This window comes from Lygodium microphyllum, chromosome 30, assembly GCF_053477565.2.
Source record: "Lygodium microphyllum isolate KBCC chromosome 30, Lygodium_microphyllum_v1.1.10, whole genome shotgun sequence".
In the NCBI taxonomy this organism is placed as follows: domain Eukaryota; kingdom Viridiplantae; phylum Streptophyta; class Polypodiopsida; order Schizaeales; family Lygodiaceae; genus Lygodium; species Lygodium microphyllum.
In genome coordinates, this window is record NC_141164.1 from 78,913,433 (window position 1) to 78,935,047 (window position 21,615).

The window sequence follows — 21,615 nt, forward strand, 5'->3', positions numbered from 1 at the left end:
CCATTTGTGAGATAGATTTTCGTGTAGTCTCATGAGTTATTATATTGCGCTTGAGTATGTATAGTACTCATATTAATCATTGATTAACAATATTATCTCTTTTTCTTGGTATGTTTAAATCATGCAACCTCATAGAGACTCTTAAGTTCTAAGTATATTGTTTGTTATACATTTCATACAAACAAATTGGCTAATCCAAAGTGAAATTTCTAAGAAAATTAAATCATGCAAAGAAAAATAATCCAAATAAAATATACTTGAGCTAGTAAAGACACAACTTCACTTTATATAAGGTGCTTGTTAATTGAATCTAGTAAGCTAGCAGTAAACTACTCAAAAAGAGATGGTAGACTAAGCCACAAAGAAAAAAAAAATCTATGGAATAGTTTTGATGTGAATGTGACAAGAAGGTTTATTTGATTTATATTAATGGTCTGGATATGGATAAAGTTCTATGCGATACTCAAGTATGCTCTTACGAGGAAAATGCAATATGCTATTTCTCTTGTTAAAATTTTTCTCTCATTACTTTTAAATGAATATATTATTTCTCTTGTTAACAAAATCATGTCATTTCTTTGAAATCATTTCTAACAATCATTACCAAAAGTAAAACCCAAATTCCATAAAACATATCTAGAAACTCCAACGACACTAATAGTTTATAGAAGTAATCATGTCATATGATAATAGTAATGAGACTTGATATGTGTGTGTATATGTGTTTTAAGGGGGGGGAGCGGGGGGGGGGGAGGGGGGGCAAAGAGAGAGAGAGAGAGAGAGAGAGAGAGAGAGAGAGAGAGAGAGAGAGAGAGAGAGAGAGAGAGAGATGTGTGTGTGTGTGTGTGTGTGTGTGTGTGTGGTGCACAAATCGAATGCTGGATGCGTACGTAGCGAGCGCCGGAAGGTCCCCAAGAACAATGAACTCTACTTTAATCTCAAAAATCAAGAAGATAGACTTACACGACATGAGGCAAAAAGACCAATTGGGTACAATCTCCCCCATGCCTTGTGTGAGTGCTTCACAAGGCATGTATCTATAAATTTATTCATCTCAAAGCTCAAAAATAGCCCAATTTTACAATTAGCATGCTTTGGCTTTTGTGTTTGCTTTTGTCCAAATAAAGAATAAAGCGGTTGGGGGCGGCCCAAGAGTCGGGTTGTACCTAAATACAATGTCCAATAATGAAATATTTAAATCGTGCATCCATGCTCATACAAATAATAAATATTTGTCAAGTACTTCAATAAATAAGCGCGCCTAAATAAATATTAGCACCACGCCTTTAATAATAAGATGCGTGCCCATCAAAAATGATAATTTTTTCTAGATAATTTGAATACACGCTATTGCCCATTGCTTCCCAACACCACCGCCGCATGCTCTACACATCAACTGAAGCATTCACAATTGTTAGAAAATAATAAAATTAAACCGATAAAAGTGAATACCTTGCAATCTTCAGCTACAAAATAAATAAATAGATTGAAACTTTGTCCTAACCTTAATTTAATACGAGTGCACTCTAAACTCATAAACATCCATTAATTTAAATATGTATTTTGCGAAATCACCCATTGTGGAGTCACCCACATGCACATTAAATTAACATGATGCCTGAAAAGGACAAACATCCTCGTCAACTTCTCGCACAAGGAATTTACCTTGTGTACGATCCCCGATAAATAAATATAGTTTTACGGAATCCACCGCAAAACCTCGCAGAATTCATCGTGGAATATGCCTCCTGGCATCATACCCCCATGGTGGGATAGCAATTGTTCTCAATTGTTATTAGCTCAATGTGGAGCGAACAGTGAGGGGTAAGCACTTAGATCACGGGCGTGCATCCATTGGGCCTCTTCAACATGATGATTTTTAAACTTAACCAAATATCTAGAATATCTACGGCCAGTTCTAGTGGTCATAAATTCAGTGTCTAGAATAGTTATGGATTCAAGGATTTCAGTTTCTTCTTCTAACAAATGAGGGTTTTCATAGATAGGGTGAACATGTAATTGGCCTCTAAAAGGCCGTAACAAACTGATATGAAAAGTATTGTGGATTTTCCAGTGTTGGGAAGTTCTAATTTAAATGCATTGTCATTGATTTTGTGAATGATTTTGAAATGTCCATAAAATCTAGGGGCTAACTTAACAATAGAGTATTTCTCAACACTTTGTAATCTTATTTTTTCAATGCGTAACCAAACATAATCATCAATTTTGAAACTCATAGCTTTTCTTTTCTTCTTAGCTTGTTTTGTGTATGATTGTTGGGCTTTCGCAATCATGTCTTTAACTTCAGCAAAAATAGTAGCATATATATTGGCAATATCATCAGCAACTTTAACTTTGTTTGATAATGAGGTAACATGTGTAGGCAATATATATCCATAAATGATTTCAAAAGGTGCTTTCTATGTAGCTGTATAGGGTATATTATTGTATACAAACTAAAGTAAATGCAAGTGTGTATCCCATGTTTGTGGTTTTGAAATTGTGTATGCACATAAAAGATCTAAAATTGTACTGTTAGTAGCTTTTGTTTCCCCATTTGTTTCAGGATGAAATACAGATGAGAAATCAATCTTTGTATCTAAATTAGCAAACAAAGTATTCCCAAAATTATTGCAGAATCTAGAATCACGGTCAAAAATAATAACTTTTGGCAAAACCATGGTTAGTGAAAACAGTCTTCAAAAATGATTGAGCAGCTTGAGATGCAGTTAATGTTTTTTTGCATGGAATGAAATATTCTTTTTTGCTAAATTGATCTACAATAGTCCAAATCATATCATAATTAGCTTGGGTGTTAGGCAAAACAGTAATAAAATCCATTGAAATATGTTCCCATGGTTGTTCAGGAATTGGTAAAGGCATTAATAAGCCATATTGCTTACCATGGTGTCGCTTAACTCTTTGACAAATTAAACACTCAAATACAAAGTTAGAAACATCAGATTCCATCTATAGCTAGTTAAAATCTTCAACCAATGTACATAAAGTAGAAATAATACCTCTATGGCCTTGATATGGGGGACAATGAATTTCGTGCAACACAAATGATCCAAATGGAACAATTACACACAACCTTTTCTCATAAAATGTAAATACATCAGTATAAGACAATGAATCTATTGGAATCTAATTATTTGCAACTATTTTATTCCAATCAGCTTGAAAAATAGGGTCTTGGTCATAGCTATCTTTCATATAAAGGATTCAAAAGATATAATAGAGATATTATGAATAGTTGATCTTCTACTCAAGGCATCGGCAACAACATTCTCTTTTCCTGGTTGATATTGGATAAGTGGATGAAAACTTTAAATAAAAGCAGCCCATGTAATATGACGGTCAGAAATTTGTGGCTAACTAAGGAGATGTTTGATACTTTCTTGGTCAGTTTTGATCATGAATTCAGATCCCATTAAATAGCATTTCCATTGACGTAAAGCTTGTACTACTGCTAGTAATTCCTTATCATAGATAGAATACTTGAGTTCAAATTGTTTAAGTTTGCAGCTAGAGTAGGCTATGGGATGTGAATCTTGCATAATGACAACTTCTATTCGAGATCCACTAGCATCAGTGACTACTAGGAAGAATGGTCTATTAAAGTCATGTAGTTGCAATACAAGGGCATGTGTTAAGGCATGTTTCAATAAATCAAAATACTTTTGTTGATTATCAGATCAATGATACACAATACCTTTCTTTAATAAATTTGTCAAAGGCAATGCAAGAAATGAAAAATTTCTCACAAATGTTTTGTAAAAGCTAGCAAGACCTAAGAAAGAATGTAATTCATGCACATTTTTAGATATCGGCCAATTCAAAATTACTTCTATCTTTTTAGGATCAACTTTAATACCATCAAATGAAACAATATGTCCTAAGTATTCAATGTGGGTTTGGAAAAATTCACTCTTTTCAGGATGAGCATATAATTGATTCTCTTTCAATAATTTGAAAACCAAAGATAGATGTTCATAATGCTCGTTCTCATTCTTGCTTAAAACCAATATGTCATCAAAGAAAACAATTGCACAATGCTGATGCTTCAAAAATATGTGATTCATCATACGACTGGATGTGGCTGGTGCATTAGTTAAACTAAATGGCATAACAAGGAATTCATAATGTCGAAATTGAGTTCTAAATGCAGTTTTTGAAAATATCATATGTGTCTAGTCGTACTTTATGGTATCCAGATTTAAGATCTATCTTGCTAAATATTGTGGCCCCTTGTAGCTTATCCATGAGATCATCTACCCTAGGGATCGGATATCTATTCTTAACCGTGATCTTATTTAGGACACGATAATCAATGCACATCCTATAGGTGTTATTTTTCTTCTTGACTAACAAGACAGGTGCACCAAAAGGAGATTTGCTAGGCCTAATGAGTCCTCGGGTTAATAATTCTTCAACTTGAATTTGAATTTCTTTCTATTCAATTTGATTATATCAATAAGGTGCTTTACATAGCAGTTGAGAACTTGGAATTAATTCTATTTAATGATCTTCAGGATGTGTAGGTGGTAAGCCATGTGGTAAGTCAGTATCAAAACAATCTTTACATTGTGAAAGAAATTGTGTGTGCCTAGGATGCATCTGATTTTTCTTAGCTTTAATTTCATTCACCCATATTAGGTATGATTTGCTACCTTTTCTTAATGCACATTTAACATGTGTGTGACTAAGCAATGGAAAATTATCTAAAGTGTGTGTACCATGTAATGAGATTTATTTTCCATTAGAATGAATCTTCATTGAATGCGTGAAATAATCTATAGCGTAGAGTGTACGAAGTGCTACAGGCAAAATCTGCTCCAGATTTGGGTATTTTCACAATGTCAGGAAGGAAGCGAGAGCTAAGATGCTCTGGTTTGTTCACATTGACTCCTCCAAGATCAATAGGTATAGTAGACAGCCATGGCAGTTCAAGATAGAGTGTGGATTGAGTAAAGTAGAGTTAAAGATTGAAGGCTTTCTATGGCTATGAACTGAGCTGAGATTCAAGAGAGTTGAAGGAGCAGGGGGAAGAGCTAAACTGAGCTCACCATGGCTCTGATACCATGTTGACAAACATGGATCTTAAACACAGTTTAGCTATGGAGGTTTGAACTCGTAAGCAATAGACATGAAGACTGATGACTAGACACAGACTTTCACTCAAGTGAATTAGGTTCCAAGATAGATTAGCTTGGACTCATAAACACAATCTATATTTATGATACCAAGGAATTCCTAAGATAATGTCACTAGATTGCAAAGGCACAATTAAGAAATTTGTGCGCTCAACATAATCGCCAATTTTAATTTCTAAGTCATGAACTTCTTGTATTCCATTGTATCTAATACCTAAGAATGCAACCTTGATGCGATAATGGGTTGAAATAGTATGTAAATTCAATTCTTTGATCAATTTTGCAGAAAAAAAATTGTGTATGCTCCCGTGATCATGTAAAACAATCTTTTCTCTACCATGCACAAGACATTTCATCGTTAATAAAGAATAAGAACTTGGCATACCTAGTAGAGTATCTGAAGTAGTACCGATATCGTCATCATCTTCTGTGAAATCCGGCATTTCTTCATGGTCTTCATCTTCAATCGCTCCCAAGTAGTTGATGGGAACAGTTGCCTTTTTGGATTGACAATTCACCGCTAGATGTCTAGGTTGATGGCACTGATAGCAAACTATGGGTTTGGCTTTGGAAACATTATTGGTATTAGCTGGGAGTTTAGGTATATTGGGATTTGGCTGGAAAGATGGCTTAGGGTTTGGATTTGTGTTTGATAGTAAAGCAGGGGGTCGTGTCCAGGATTTATGGAGAGAAGATGGAACAAAGTGATTTTGATTGAATCCTCGAAAGTTAGAATTGAATTGCTTGTACCGAAGTTACCGTTAGTTGGGAATTGTTGTGGTTGCTTTTTTCATCCTCGAATTTTGTCTTCAGCATCATGGGCGAAAGAAATCCCATCCTCAAGAGTCATTGGCTTGAACATATTCACCTCTACATAGAAGTGACCAAGCAAACCAGACATAAACTTGTGCTTGTGGATCACCTCCGGCACATCTTCGAGCATTCAAAGTTGCAATAAGGCATTCCAGAAATACTCGATGTATTATGAAATAGGCTCGCGATCTCTTTGTTTGCAGAAGATCCCACTGTTTTATTGCTTTTTCATGGAATTGAGGTGGAAGAAAATTTTGTAAAAATTTATTTTGAAAATCCTCCCAAGTAGTAGGACAATCAATACTTTTGCGGACAACAGTCCACCATATCTATGCTTTGTCCACTACATGGTTAGTGACACACTTGAGTTTGTCTTTTTCAACATACTATTCTTCATGGAAATAATCATCAAACTGACTGATAAAAGCGAGAACAGTCCTTCCATCACGTAGCCCATTAAAAGTACAAATTTTGAAATTTCTTTTACTTATCTTGGTTTCTTTTCTAATAGATTGTGCTTCGAGTGTCCCATCGATCGTACGTCATATAACATCTTTGGGTTGTGGTCCATCTTTTTCATCAGTAGATCATTGAAGAGTGGCTAGTTGAGCTTGCAAAGTTTGATGTGCTCTTCATTCCTCTTGAAGCTGTATCATAATTAGGTCCAGTTTTTGCTCCATCATTGGTTCCGGTAAATCACCTTCGGCCATAAAATCTTCCATATTTTGATCGGTCATCCTGCAAAATTTCAAACAACTTCACACACTCGAAATCTTGTTAGCGGGATGAGCGTTCTCAAAGTTGGGTTTACAAGGCTTGCTTCTTTTTTTTTTAAATGGCTTTTTGCGATCTTTCTTCTTTTTGTGGGTATGAAAATTGATGAAATCCTTCTTCCAAGCAGAAAATATACTGTGTGTGTCAGTTTGCTCGTTGGAAACTATCTCAGTCAGAGTGCAGGTATGAATAGGGGCTTGCAGGGAAGTTGGAAACGAGTTTGGAATTAACTCAGTGTGAGCAGTTGCTAAGAAGGAGATTATTAATGAAACTCTTAAGCTTTAATAAAGCTTAGTCTTAAGCTTTTTAATTAAAGCTTATACAAATCATCAATCTACAGGACGAGAGAACGTTGATGCTGAAGTCGTCGCCAAGGAGTACATGCTGCCGCTATCGACGTCGAGTTTTGGAAAAGCTTAAGATTTTTAAGCTTAATAAACTCAAACTTAATGAAAGTTTCTTCTCTATTCTCTATTATACCAAAGTCTTACGAAGGATCTTCAAAGGTGGTCCTTCGCTTCCTAGGTGTGGTTCTTCGTATTCTGATAGCACAGCAAGGGGCTATTCACCACCAGGAATACGCTAGTATTGATGGATTGTCGCAAGACTGACTGTAGAGTCTACTCATTCTCCAGGAGCTTCGTCTTCACACATGATGGTAAGCGATTGAAAGCCCTTGATCTCAGCTTCGCTCTGATACCACTGATGCGCAAATCCTATGCTAGATGCGTACATAGCGAGCATCGGAAGGTCCCCAAGAACAATGAACTCTACTTTAAGCTCAAAAATCAAGAAGATAGACTTGCACGACATGAGGCAAAAAGACCAATTGGGTACAATCTCCCCCCATGCCTTGTGTGAGCGCTTCACAAGGCATGTATTTATAAATTTATTCATCTCAAAGCTCAAAAATAGCCCTATTTTACAATTAGCATGCTTTGGCTTTTGTATTTACTTTTTTTCAAATAAAGAATAAAGCGGTTGGACGGCCCAAGAGTCGACGGGCTGTGTCCAAATACAATGTCCAATAATGAAATATTTAAACCGTGTGCTCATGCTCGTACAAAATAATAAATATTTATCAAGCACTTCAATAAATAAGCATACCTAAATAAATATTAGCACCACGCCTTTAATAATAAGATGCGCGCCCATCAAAAATGATAATTTCTTCTAGATAATTTGAATACACGCTATTGCCCAGTGCTTCCCAATGCCACCACCGCATGCTCTACACATCAACTGAAGCATTCAAAATTGTTAGAAAATAATAAAATTAAACCAGAAAAAGTGAATACCTAGCAATCTTCAGCTACAAAATAAATAAATGGATTGAAACTTTGTCCTAACCTTAATTTAATACGAGTGCACTCTAAACTCATAAACGTCCATTAATTTAAATATGTATTTTGCAAAATCACCCACTGTGGAGTCACCCACACCCCATAGGTTCCATTCAGCCACCACTATTAGCCAATGCCACTCTGCCTGAGGTCCTACTACCACCAACTCTTAGCCCAAGGAAGAAGGAGAAGAATGTCCAAGTTGTTTCAGCATTCTTCCCACCATCCAATGCCACCCAACAACAACCTCACCAGCTCCAGCTTTGCTTAGCTACGCCTATCCTTGCCACCATCGAATGCTCGCATAAGTTGTGCCACATGTCTCCAACACATCACACCCAGGATGCCGACATTGTGCCTACGCCACCTTGCGCCTCTATTCCAATGCTTATTGCTAGTGCCACTTGAGGCACCATTACCCATTGATTCTGCAATGCTAACTACTGCGACCGTTGCACCCAAAGCCACTGCCTCTTGCCCATTACACTTGCCTTTGGTCATTATCTGTTGCCCCGCCTACCAACCTATCTGATGTCCCATCTCACACCACCATCAGTCCCTACATGTTGCACTCTGAGCTGCTACCGAGTCCCATACATTGTACACACTTCCCAATGTATCCAAAAATTGGGGCTTTTTATTGTTTCAACCACCAACGTGCAAATTGACACTCAACAACCCAACATTGTGCAATTTCATCTCGATTCATGCAAGAAATTCAATAAAAAATTTTCCAAGACTCCAATGCACGTCATAAGGCAGATTCCAGCTGTTATTCACTATTGCCACATATCCCAATGTGATATTTTCACAAAAATTTGAGCTTTAAGTTATAAATATTTTCAATTTCTTTGAAATTTTATTAAGAAATTTGAGGCTTTTGCTCGAAACACATTCTAAGGCAAAAATCAAGTAGTCCTATAACATTTAATTATTGTTACAGTCAGATTGAATAGAAAATTTTGGGAATTTTTACTAAATTTTGGTGAGAATCAGTATTAAATTGCAATAAATTATACTTTTATGGGTACAGATTTTGAGGCACATGTGTGCTACAACAATGCATTGTTGTTATTCACACAAGTTAAGTGCTAACTTCTGTGACATTAGGCACATTTTGGCATATTTGTGGTAGTTTGATACTTGTATTTTAATCCCATGGGGATTTTTGGTACTCCAACAAGACTATACTTCAACTATGAAGTATTTGGCTACTAATTTTTGTGCATTATTGACAGCATGGCATATTAGGGGCATAATGATCAAAGCAACATCCTTGGTGTCCTCGCTCACGAGGACAAATTTGATGGTAGGAACTACTTGTTGTGGAGCTTTATGGTTCATAACCTTTTTGTGGTGGTGGTGAAGGACTTGTGGGACTATGTCACAAGTGATCTGAAGCAACTAGGAGGTCTTACACCTCAACGTAATGCTCAAAGACAAGTTGCTACTGCTACTTCTACTGTTGCCTCTCCTCCCGCTCCTATCGAGGATTAGAGAAAGTGGGACTCGAAGGATGCATATGCACTTTGTTTGATTGCCTTATTAGTGAGAATGGCAATTATTCTGCACACTCGATTTTAGAGGACCTCAAAATCAACTTAGGATGTACTTGAGTGTATCCTATCTCCATAGAGAGCTAGCCAACGTGAACATGGATGAGAGCGAAAGTATGACATATCACCTTACTCACATACAGGATTTGCATGAGCAACTGCTCAATGTTGATAAGGTCATTCAGGGGTCTGAATTGATAAACATCACAATGGGCTCTCTTTCTGAGTCATCTTGGTTTCGCACTTCTTTGATGCAATGGACCCTTACATTTGTGGAGTTGGAAGGCCTCTTGCTACAAGAGGAACAAACTCAAAAGTATGTTGCATTGTGTTCAGTAATGTGGCTATGCTTTCCAAGTACAAAGGCAAAGGAAAAGTTAGGCAAAATGTAAAAAGTCAACAAAAAGTAATGTTGGATAGCCATCAAATAAGGTTTCTCAAGACACAAAAAAGTCTAAGAAGAAGGAGAAATGTCATTATTGCAAGAAGCCCAATCACTATATTATGAATGTAGGAAGAGATTGGCCAAAGACAAGGACTCCAATTTGGCTGTCCAGGAGACATCAGCCGCGCGACAAATCTACTAATGATGATACTTCAACCAAGTTTGTGGAGGAGGACTATGTCAGAAGTGGAGCAGCGGTGAAAGCATAAACATGTGCTGAAATAAACTGCTGAAACACAAGACAAAAAGAGAAAAGAAAGAACACGATACAGATGAGAACTCAGATGTATGCACGGGAAATGGAATCCATATATCTGAACACGAGACAGTCGCATACAACAGTAAGTCACTGGCTGCGTGGGCACTGGCACTGGCTCCTCTCTCCACAGAGTCTGCAGATGGTGAAGATGAAGTGACTGACTGAGGAGGAGCCACTGAGTATAAATAGGCTGAAAAAGTGGGGAGCAACAATGCTGGTCGGACAGCATTAATGCTGGCCGACTGGTGCATAAAATGCTCCACTGGCATAAAATGCCACAACAAAAAATACCTAAAATACCTAATAAAAAATGCCCAGCCCAGATCAAGCTCAGACTCACACATGAGCTGACAAATACTCTGCTAACACCCTCTCTCAGATCATGAGTGATCTGATACAATACAATAGTACAATGAAAAGGGATCAGAAACTATATAACATAGAACCACCAAGTAGAACCATGGATACCCAAGCAGTGGGTGATCAAGCCACCACCAAGGTGCCTTGGAGAGAACCTAATGTCGATGTCGATCGTACCAAACACCTGAAAATAGAGAAGATCATAGCATGTCTCTGTGTCCATCACCAATGTCTCGCAGTAGCATACAAGACCATCCTGTCAAAAATGCCTCTGAACATAGGTGACCATGGATTCCCCACCTTTGGCCAGACCACCAAAGTATCCCCTCATGTGAGCTCCAGACGAAAGCCTCCCGCTCTCTGTCAGATGACCAGCTCATCATGAACCTGGATGTCAATCCCAGCTCCAGGATTTGATTCCACCAGACTAAAGTCGATGCATCAGGGACGTCCCTCTCTGGAACCTGTGCACCTGTATAAAAGTATAGATGAGGCGCGGCTGCCCCATCTGAATACCCGCTCACACTCCCTCTCTGGCACAAGAGAGTCGTGAGGGATGACCTCATCACCACCACTAGAAAGCAGCCGAGGAAGGGGCCACCAAGCCCTTTCCGCGATCCGAAGAAGAGGATCCCTTCCGCGCCTTGGACTTCACCTTGGTCGGAGGATCGGAGTCGGAGTCTGATGAAGGAGAGGACTCATCGGTAGAGTCAGCATCCCGCTTCGTCTTCTGCTCCTTCTTCCTGGAAGCCGCTAACTTCTTGCAGTCCTTCCGCAAATGTCCCTTCTTGCCACAGTGGTAACACTGGGCCTTCAACTTCTTCTTCCCGTCACCCCTCTCTGAAGCTACATAAGCCTCACCTCCATAATGTGCCGGAAGCCGCCCCTGTAATCTCAAGGATGCCTCATGCTCAAGAAGCATCGAGGTCATATGTGTAAAACTGACAGGAGTCGATGATGTCTGCGCCCGCAAAGCATTGGCCACTCCATCAAACTCCAGGGGGAGCTTGTAGAGGACCGTCCCGATAAGATGCACCTCGGGAAGAGCAGATTGCATGTGCCGAAGCTGGTCCTGTACCTGCGTAACACGAAGAAGAAAAGACTGAATAGTATCTTTCAGCTCAAACTTCATCTGCTGGAGCTGGCCATAAAGTGTGATGGCCCGCATGGTGGAAGGTGCCTCGTACATCTGCTGCAACTTCTGCCATACTTCAGGAGATGTCCTACAGGAGGTAACCGCCGGTAAGACCGCTTTAGAAATACACCGAAGCAACGCCGAGTAAGCACGGGCATCGTCCGAGTCCCATGTGAGCACCGCTTCCTCATGATTGTCCTCATCAAAGTCTTCAGAAAGAGGAAAAGGACGGAGAGGACGAGGAGTAGCTCCATAGACGATGTACCATAACCGCTTCTGCACAAACCAAGCTTTCATGACAGCACTCCATGTGAGATAATCAGGTCCATGTAACTTATCATCAGTGGAAGTGCACGGAGGAGCCATATGGAGAGGATAAGAAGAGAAGTAGAGAAGAGATGGAATTTAGAGAGAAAACACAGCCAAAACACAAGCACAGACTGCAGAAAATGAGAGTTCACATGCAATATAACCCAAAATCTGATCAATAGAAGACAAAATCTGCTGCAGAAAGTCAAAAAATCAGTCAAAAACTGTCAAAAACAGAGAAAACGGCCTGAAGTAACAGTCACCCAGCCACGAGAGATGCTGAATCAGCAAAACGCAGGCTGTAAACTGGAGAAAAACAGGTAGAAAACTGTCGCCAGCAGCTGCAGATGAAAAACGCAGGCAGCAGAGGGTGCGTAGGCAGCAGAGGGTGCGGAGGCAGCAGGCGATGGCAAAACTGCAAAAAACGCAGGCTGAAAACAGCCCCAAAACAGGTCGCCTGGCTGCAACAGCAGTCGTCTGATCAGCAGGGGTACAAAACAATCCTAAAATCAGCAAGAAAACACAGCAGAAACACAAATCCTGAAAACTGATACCATGTCAGAAGTGGAGCAGCGGTGAAAGCATAAACATGTGCTGAAATAAACTGCTGAAACACAAGACAAAAAGAGAAAAGAAAGAACACGATACAGATGAGAACTCAGATGTATGCACGGGAAATGGAATCCATATATCTGAACACGAGACAGTCGCATACAACAGTAAGTCACTGGCTGCGTGGGCACTGGCACTGGCTCCTCTCTCCACAGAGTCTGCAGATGGTGAAGATGAAGTGACTGACTGAGGAGGAGCCACTGAGTATAAATAGGCTGAAAAAGTGGGGAGCAACAATGCTGGTCGGACAGCATTAATGCTGGCCGACTGGTGCATAAAATGCTCCACTGGCATAAAATGCCACAACAAAAAATACCTAAAATACCTAATAAAAAATGCCCAGCCCAGATCAAGCTCAGACTCACACATGAGCTGACAAATACTCTGCTAACAGACTATGCATTTCTCACATACATTTTTGATTCTTCGATAGCTAATTCAACATTTAATGTTGTTGAAATGTAGCACACATGGTATTTTGACAATGGGGTGTCAAAGCACATCACTTCTAGGAAGTGTTTGTTTACCTTTTCACATTCATCCCCTACTGGAAAGCATGCTACATGTGCGAATACTATCAATTATGATGTATGTGGCATTGGTATAGTCATCGTTACTGCTGTAGATGGTTCTAATTTCATGCTTCTAGATGTCTTGTTTGTCCTTGGCAAAGAATTTGTTGTCTATCTTTTATTTTAATAAGGATGGCTTTTAGCTCATCTTTGAGGATGACAAATGCATTGATAGAGACAAAGAGATGGATTGTGCACTCAAGCTGTCCGACACTCTATACAAGGCTCTGTTTTTGTTGGATACCTGTGATAGATAGCCTCATGATGCTCTAGCAGTTACTACTCTTTCGCCCGCAATGCAAAATGCGGAGCTATGGCATACCCGCTATGGACATATGAGTTTTGGGAGTTTAGTGACCCTTCTAAGGTCACATGGTAGATACATTGCCTCCAATGGAAACCCTGCCTCCTCATGCATGTGAGGATATATTTTGGGTTACATGCTTATAGTAATTCAAATTGGGCTGGTAATGTAGACACTAGGCAGTCTAGTAATGGACATTATTTCTTTCTAGGATGCTTATACATTTCATGGCTAAGCAAGAAACATCCTACACTAGCTACCTCGTCTTGTGAGGCTGAGTACAAGGTAGCCTTCACAACAATTGTGGAATATGTATGGCTGCGCATATTGTTGGCTAATTTACATTTACCATTAGAGAGTCCTATACGTATTCTTTCTAACAATCAAAGTGCTATTACAATAGTACAAAATCATGAGTTTCATGCTCACACAAAACACATTGAGGTGCATTACTATTGTGTCACAAAGAGATGATATGTAGGAGAGATCAACAATGTATATACCCACATAGGGAAATGTTGCAAACATTTTGCCCAAGGCACTACCACACGAGAAGTTTGAGGCTTTTTAGAAGTTCTCAAACTAATTTCCCTTTGGTGATTGATCATCCTTGTACTTCATCACATTGGCATTGTAGAGGGATGTTAGAATTTGTCAATTTTGAACACTGCCCATGTAATGTGTAGTATGGACACTTTAATAAGTGCCACTTGTGTGTGTGTGTGTGTGTGTGTGTGTGTGTGTGTGTGTGTTGACATTTAAAAGTAGGTACACTAGGGACTCAAGTTAGTTAGCTTTACTCTAGTCATTTGGTGGAGGGCTAGTTAGATCTCTTCTCACTTAGGATTCTTCATGAATCAGATAAAGAAGAGTCCTGACACAAGAGATGCTCAATCGAGTATGAATGAGCCATATCAAGGATCTAACAACTAGATAGCAGGACATCATAGCCAACTCTATATCACCATTAAAAGAGAGTTTGGGTTTAGATTACACGGGGGATGAGACGGTCTTATAAGCATCAATCCGAATGGAATGCGCATCTCAAGGAGGTAGAAAAAATAAATCGAGAATCTCAAGGTCTATCATATCAAATTCAAAGGAAAGTACCTCTTGCACATGCTTCATCTCCTCTATATGGGTATCTATCAAAATATGATCATTAACATAAGACTGTCGCAAATGCACTATCTAGCCTCCAACCAAAATTAAACGTTGAGTATTGCAAATGCACTATCTAGCCCCAAATCAAAATTAGACGTTGAGGTCATGATTCAATCTCATAAAGCCACGATAAAGAAAGAAATAGTCTATTCATTGATACCAAGCTCTAGGACCTTACCATAGTTGCCAAGAAACTCATTTCATAAGGCTAGAAAACTCATTTTATACCTAGGCATTTCATAAACATATGAAACACCTATTTTAAACTTTCACAAATGCCATACCCTAAATGTCTTCAAACTTTTGTAATCAACATTTATCATGGATTTACTTAACACATTAATATGGATATTGGCATTGATTACCAAAGTTTTGTTTTGAGTTGTTATCCATGATGATTGCATATATTAATGGCTCCTTTTATAGCTAAAGTTAATATTGGATATGGGTGATGCATGAAGATATTAATGCTATGTTAAATGTTCATTTGCATTGTATAGAATAATGAATGATATCAAATTGTGTTCCTACATCACATACAATATATGTATATAGAACGTTCATACTTTTTATATCTCGAATGAAACATTTTGTGAAACTTGTATGAAACCTATAAAGCTCATTTCATACCTCCCCTTCCAAAAACCCTTGGCAACTATGGTTCTTACTTCAAGCCATAGACAGCCTTTTGCAAACTACATCCATGTCTACTCTATCCATCTCTAGTATGGTATGCTACCAAGTCCCAAGTGCTTACTTGAGGCTCAAGCATGGACTTAACCATCTCTAGCATGGCATGATTCTCTCTCCACCACACAATTCTCCAAAGGCATAATTGTACTGGCAAACTCTATATGAAAGTCATGTTGCCTATAAAACCTACCAAGTTTCAAGGAGTGAAACTTGCCTTGATCAGCTATAACACCTCAAAACTTGAAGATGGACTAATTCCCCACCACTACCTTCCACTCAGAATAAGAAGATGAAGCCTCCTTTGAGGTTCAAGAAGAAAGGCCTAATATATCTCAAAAAAGCAATCTGCATCAAATAAATGGGCCTTTCAAACAAAGAAGTGTGCATGAGGCTGCAAAAATATGCATGGGCAAGCTCCAAATGGGTAGTAGCCTGACATGAACTCTGTTTGGCCATAGTTGCCCTATTTTGCTTTCCCCTAACACAAACTAGGGCGAAACAATGGAATCAGAGTGGAAAAGTTTAGTAACCCCTCTATTAAACATTGATGCCTTTGTTTGGCCATAGTTGCCCTATGTTGCTTTCCCCTGACACAAACTAGGGCGAAACAATGGAATCAGAGTGGAAAAGTTTAGTAACCCCTCTACTAAACATTGATGGCTAGCCTGTCAAAGAGACTCCAAATTGAGATTACCATATCAGGCATGCCACAACAGCCCCAAACCAAAAGAAGAATGGGTTGCTATGGCAATGAGTTTGTATATCCCACCCGCTTAATGATGATCAGTCCAAAGAGTATCACTAGATTAAGCATCCTCTATGCTGACCTCCTCTTTTGTGAAAATAGTATCAAGAGAAAAGTTGAGTGAGACCACAAATGGATAGAAGGTTGAAGCCCGAATCCAATACATAAAGAACTTCAGTTGCCATATGTGAGGACTAATCAAATGCCTCGCTCAACATTGTCCCTTATAGTCAAACTTTGCTTTCAGTGTTGACATCATTAGAAGGTAACTATTAATGTCTCGCTGGCTATCCAAATGGCTCCAGAAAGCCACTGTGAACTTTGTTGTACTGTCTTGCATATGTGCATCCCTGAAATATCGAGATTTCTGCCATAAATGAAGCATAACCATTAACGTCTCCTTGGCTATCCAAATGGCTCCAGAAAACCATTGTAAACTTTGGTGTTCTGTCTGGCATGCATGCATTCCTGAAAGATCAAGATTTCTGCATTACTGACAGTATCAAGGGTCCTCTCATTTAATTGAAAGCTTGATAAGCCAGGAAAAGATCTAGGGGTCATTCACAGGAGTTCACAGTGAGGAATGTAAGGTTTGAGGCACTAAAACACAGCCATGTTTGTCTGCTGACTAAAACAAATCTATAACCCATGCCCCTTTGCTTTTAACTTTGTATTCCAATAAGACTGTCACTAACTCAATCCACCTTCAGATGCTCAAATTCTAGAATGCATTGAAACTGTAAAATTAATAACAAAACTAAGCATAGCCGTTAGAAACTGGAATCTACATCATTGTGTATTAATCGTTTGGATAATTGGAAAGCGAGCTTCTCAACCATCTGGCCAATAATTCATTATTGTAATACAGAATTAGAACAGAGTGAATATATTGCTATCAACATGCCACAAATGAATGTCTATATAAAGCTTGCACCATGAAGCTATTATCAGCTTCTTTTAAGTAAAAAGCCTTTGCCAGTTTTGATCACCTGGACTTATGTTACAATGCCAATCCAGAAGACTTCAGAACTGATTTGATTTCCATGTGCAGATTTTCAACTTGATTGGCACCTACAACTGCTGTATAGTGATCCTCCCTAGTGTTCACAGGTAAAGTAGACAAGCTTTCTGGGCTTCTTTCTTTTCCATCCTCCAATACCTGTGTTCTACATATGCCACTGTAAAAAAGACGCAGTGCTTTATCCGAAGAAATTGCAGACAATTCTGCTTGTGATTGCTGAATTCTCAAGCTCGCAGTCCCATCCAAGAGCAATCTCTGGGCTGATTCAGGTAACGCTGTAAAAGCACTAAACACAAATTTCCTTGTCAAATTCATAATAACATATTGGAAAGTGAAAACTAAAATATCACAAACCAATCACTGAAACCTTGAGTATCAAAGTTAGACAAACCTCAAGTAGTGAAGAAGTCCAATTACAAAGATTAACAATCCTCTTAAGGCCTGGAAGAAATGGAACACACACAAACACAAAGGTGGCAGCCAAACATTGCATAGCCATGCATTCAGTTCATAGCAACATACATCAATGCTTTGGCCTCATTTGAAACACATGAATACAGTGTTTACAACGCTAAAACTTTAAAACACCCATATCATGACACACATACATCCAGTTATGTTACCTCTCTGCTTCCAATAGCATCCATATTGAAAGGGCCTCCTCGGTCACAAAACTATGCCACCACCTGATCTCCTCAACATAGAGGGTTATTTTTCTATTATAACCAGAAGTGACTCCTTTGAACTACCCTCACACTTAAAGGATCTAAAATCAGTTTCACATTAAGAATATTTGGCAGTTGTTTCTCTGATTTTGCCGAACTTGTATAGCTATTGCGAGCTGCTGAAACAAGCTCTTTGACTGCAGCATAAGGTTGGAATTTACTAATAAAATGGCCCAACAACTAATGGCTCTCCTAGGAGCAGGCTAAGGGAGTAGTCAGAATGTGACGTCCACCGAAGATGGATCTCCAGTGCTGTAGCCACCAGTTCGAGCTGAGATGAGGCTAAAAGTGGAAGCGCAGCAGGCTGGAAACCAATGTGCAATAGTCTCTCGGGCTGGAACTGGTAAATGCAGCAATGCAACCGCCTGAAGATGATGGCAGCCAATCATTGGCAACAATGGGAGCTGAGTATGAATCGTGATATTCAGTCCGTGGAAGTTCCAGCCTCAATGAGGGTGAGGAATGCCCTCTTCTTGGAGATCGCGGTGATAGCTGGGTGCTAGCGACTATCCCTCTCGAGCCTGTGCTCTTGAGGATTCTTATTCAAATGAGAAGCTTATTTCTAAGCCACCAGACTCACCAGTTAAGCCCCACCAGTCAATGGACCTTCCGCAGAATTTAGCAAATAGAGAGCTAGAAGGAGAGATCCAACCTCCTCCTCCTCAGGCTCGTGACACTCTTCATGATGCAAGAATTCAAGGGATCCCTGAGGAATGGCAACCGCAAGATGACCCACAACGTTCTTGGAGGAACCAAGCACACCACACCGAGCTTGTGTACACCAATTGCTGTTTGATGACTCATGCCATGCAAGATCGGGAGCCCACTTCTCTGAAGGAGGCTTTACAACATGATCATTAGTTTAGCAGAGCGCGATGGAGCAAGAGCTGAAGTCAATTGAGAGGAACGGCACTTGTCACTTGGCCCGTGCATCCACTTCCACAATGCTGCACTTTGACATGGTATCAAAGCAGTGAAGGGCTGAACTGAGCCACACGTATCTGAAAAGCAAAATTGGGCATGTCAACAAGGCTGTATTTTCAGTGTATGAGTGCGAGTGGAAAGTCTACACATCAACCTACTATGGGCAGCTAAGATAGCTCATAAGCTGAATAAATGGTGGAGCTTGATTGCACCAGGACCCTCCACAACCATCTTCGAGGAGGACCAAGCGAGTCTTCCAGTAGGGAAGAGCCCAGACTAAACTTCGTAGGACTCTTTCCCTTGTCTAATCCACAGTTAGATATTTTCCTCGGAAGAAAACTAACAAACTGGACGACTACCGGCTCTACGTACAAAGATCTGCCCAACAACCGCCATGATTTCAGGTATATCATAACGACGATTGTCTACACCCATGATTGTCCTCTCTCTCGTAGCATGACGATGATTGTCTGCAGCCATGATTGGCCTCTGTGTGTGTGTGTGTGTGTGTGTGTGAGAGACTGGATGATGATATGAAAATTTTCTCTGCCGGATGCAACGCACCTAGTCCAGCCTCTGGTCATGCCACATCTATAGCCGGCCTTCACGCCATCGCCATATCCAGCCTCGAATGCTTCCTGGACGGCTGAGTTCTTCCCAGCCTCAATGCCATCTCTGTAGCCGAGCTTTCTGTGTTGTTAGGGGAAAGGCTTCGGGAGATAAAAACAGCAAACAAATGAAAAAGAAGGAAGACGAGGATACGGTGTGGAAATGCGTTCTCCGTGAGCTCCATTCCCTCTGCAGGTCGCCTGAGGAGGACGCCTCTAGGTCGTCCCCCAGATCCCACGGCTCCTCTTCGTCAGGAGCCCCTGCCATCGCTAGCGTAGGCCGGGTTCACAAACCAGGCGGACGATGAAAAGATGCAGGGGCGTAACGCTGATGTGTCAAAGCAAAGGACGCGGCCCAAAAAGTGTCCCATGGGGGGCAAAACTGACCGGCACATGATCACCACGCCCAAGAACGAAAGGGATGCAGGAAACATTTTGTAGGACTTAGGGCGGGTGACTTAGGGCTATTAACACATATTCACTGGAGAAACAGGTTCACCCTCCAATGTCCTCTTGCACTTGCACACTTGTCCGAATGAAGTAATATAAGACTAGGTGTGGACCCCACTTGCATTGGCTAGGAGAGAGGGATTGTTTTAGGTGAGAGAATAGTCGTATAGGGCAAAGGGAGAGAGAGTGTGTGGGTGAGTGAGAGGGGGGCTATCAACAATAGTTGACATGTATAGTAAACTTCTATAGAAAGAGGAGGGCCTTGAAGAGAGAAAATATCTATACTATATTATTTTGGTTGTAGGCTCGGAAAGTCCTGAACCTATCCCATCTTCCAAACCTATCATTTCAAAATCCCCCCTTTTTATATTTCGCTAACAAATTCAATGCTCTATATATGTGTGTGTGTGTGTATGTGTGTGTGTGTGTGTGTGTGTGTGTGCTTAATAGAAATGAGTGCGAGAGAGAGTGATAGTGGCCACTCCCTCTCTCTTAATATGCATCCAAGCAAAGAGCTCTCTCTCTCTCTCTCTCTCTCTCTCTCTCTCTCATTGAGGCCAGTACAATGAGCAGAGGGTGCAGCATGCATAGTGGGACAAGGACAGTTGCAGTGGGATAGAGGGTATAGGTACAGCAAGTCAAAAGGCAGCAACATAGTGGGCATTAGAACAAAGGGCAACTGGCCAATAGAAGAGGCGGACCAGTAGCAACTGCCATTGTGGTTGAAGGCAAAGAGCGTCTCTCTCTCTCTCTCTCTCTCTCTCTCTCTCTCTCTCTCTCTCTCTCTCTCTCTCTCTCTCTCTCTCTCTCTCCCTAGCTCTGTAGGTCGCGGACTAGCAGAGGACGTAGGTTGCAAGTAGCTAGTGCAATGGAGGAAGGTGTAGAGGGGCCAGGCAAGGCACTAGTAGCCCCATTCTTGAACACGTGTCTCTCTCTCTCTATCTATCTTTGGAGAATAGCAAGTAGCACCGGAATATCTATATTATATTATTTTGGTTATAAGCTCAGGAGGTCCCAAACCTCTAGAGGGCCTCCTAAACCTACACCAACTTCCAACCTATCATTTCAAAATTTTCCCCCTTTATTGCTAGCTAACAAATTCAATGCTTCTCTCTCTCTCTCTCTCTCTCTCTCTCTCTCTCTCTCTCTCTCTCTCTCTCTCTCTCTCTAGATCAAACAAATAGAGAACGAAGGTCACAAGTAACTAACGCAACAAATGGAGGTTGCAAAAGGGTGTTCGACAACATGTGCTTAACATCTTGGGACCATTGGATATACTCTTATTATTTTAGGAGCTCCAAACGCACAAAATCATTGGGCTAGCTTAGCCACTCGCACATAGATCGAGATCCATTGTATTGAGCATTGCAAATCATACCTCTAATCGTGAAGGTCGCACATGCAAGCTCCATGACTCAAGTGAGTGCTTCTACTCTCTCTATGTGTGTGTGTGTGTGTGTGTGTGTGTGTGTGTGTGTGTGTGTGTGAGGTTCAATGAGGCAGCCAAGGGTGCAGCATGCATAATGGGATAGAGGGAAGTCATAGTGGGATAAAAGGCACAGCTACAACAAGTCCAAGGGTAGGCATAACACAACAAGCCAACATAATGAGCATCGAGACAAAGGACAACTGGCTAGTAGAGCAAAC

General features: G+C 40.3%; 1 protein-coding gene across 1 annotated transcript; it reads right to left on the minus strand.

The window, feature by feature from the left end:
- Window positions 1-17,022: 17,022 nt before the first annotated feature.
- On the minus strand, window positions 17,023-19,840 carry LOC148010018 (uncharacterized). The gene is made up of 3 exons (XM_087673264.1): window positions 19,673-19,840; window positions 19,475-19,596; window positions 17,023-17,547 (listed from the first exon to the last, which is right to left on the minus strand). Exons 1-3 carry the CDS (start codon window positions 19,784-19,786, stop codon window positions 17,241-17,243), a joined length of 543 nt encoding a protein of 180 aa, XP_087529390.1. The 5' UTR covers window positions 19,787-19,840; the 3' UTR covers window positions 17,023-17,240.
- Between the last annotated feature and the right edge of the window lie 1,775 nt (window positions 19,841-21,615).

Excerpts from the sequence above, each read along its gene's own strand:
- LOC148010018 (XM_087673264.1), bottom strand. The coding sequence starts at position 19,786 with ATGGCAGGGGCTCCTGACGAAGAGGAGCCGTGGGATCTGGGGGACGAC. Across the intron at positions 19,597-19,672 it reads GGAGAACGCATTTCCACACC|CTCGGCTACAGAGATGGCAT; the intron begins GTATCCTCGTCT and ends CAACACAGAAAG. Across the intron at positions 17,548-19,474 it reads ATGACCAGAGGCTGGACTAG|TGCTTTTACAGCGTTACCTG; the intron begins GTGCGTTGCATC and ends ATTTGTGTTTAG.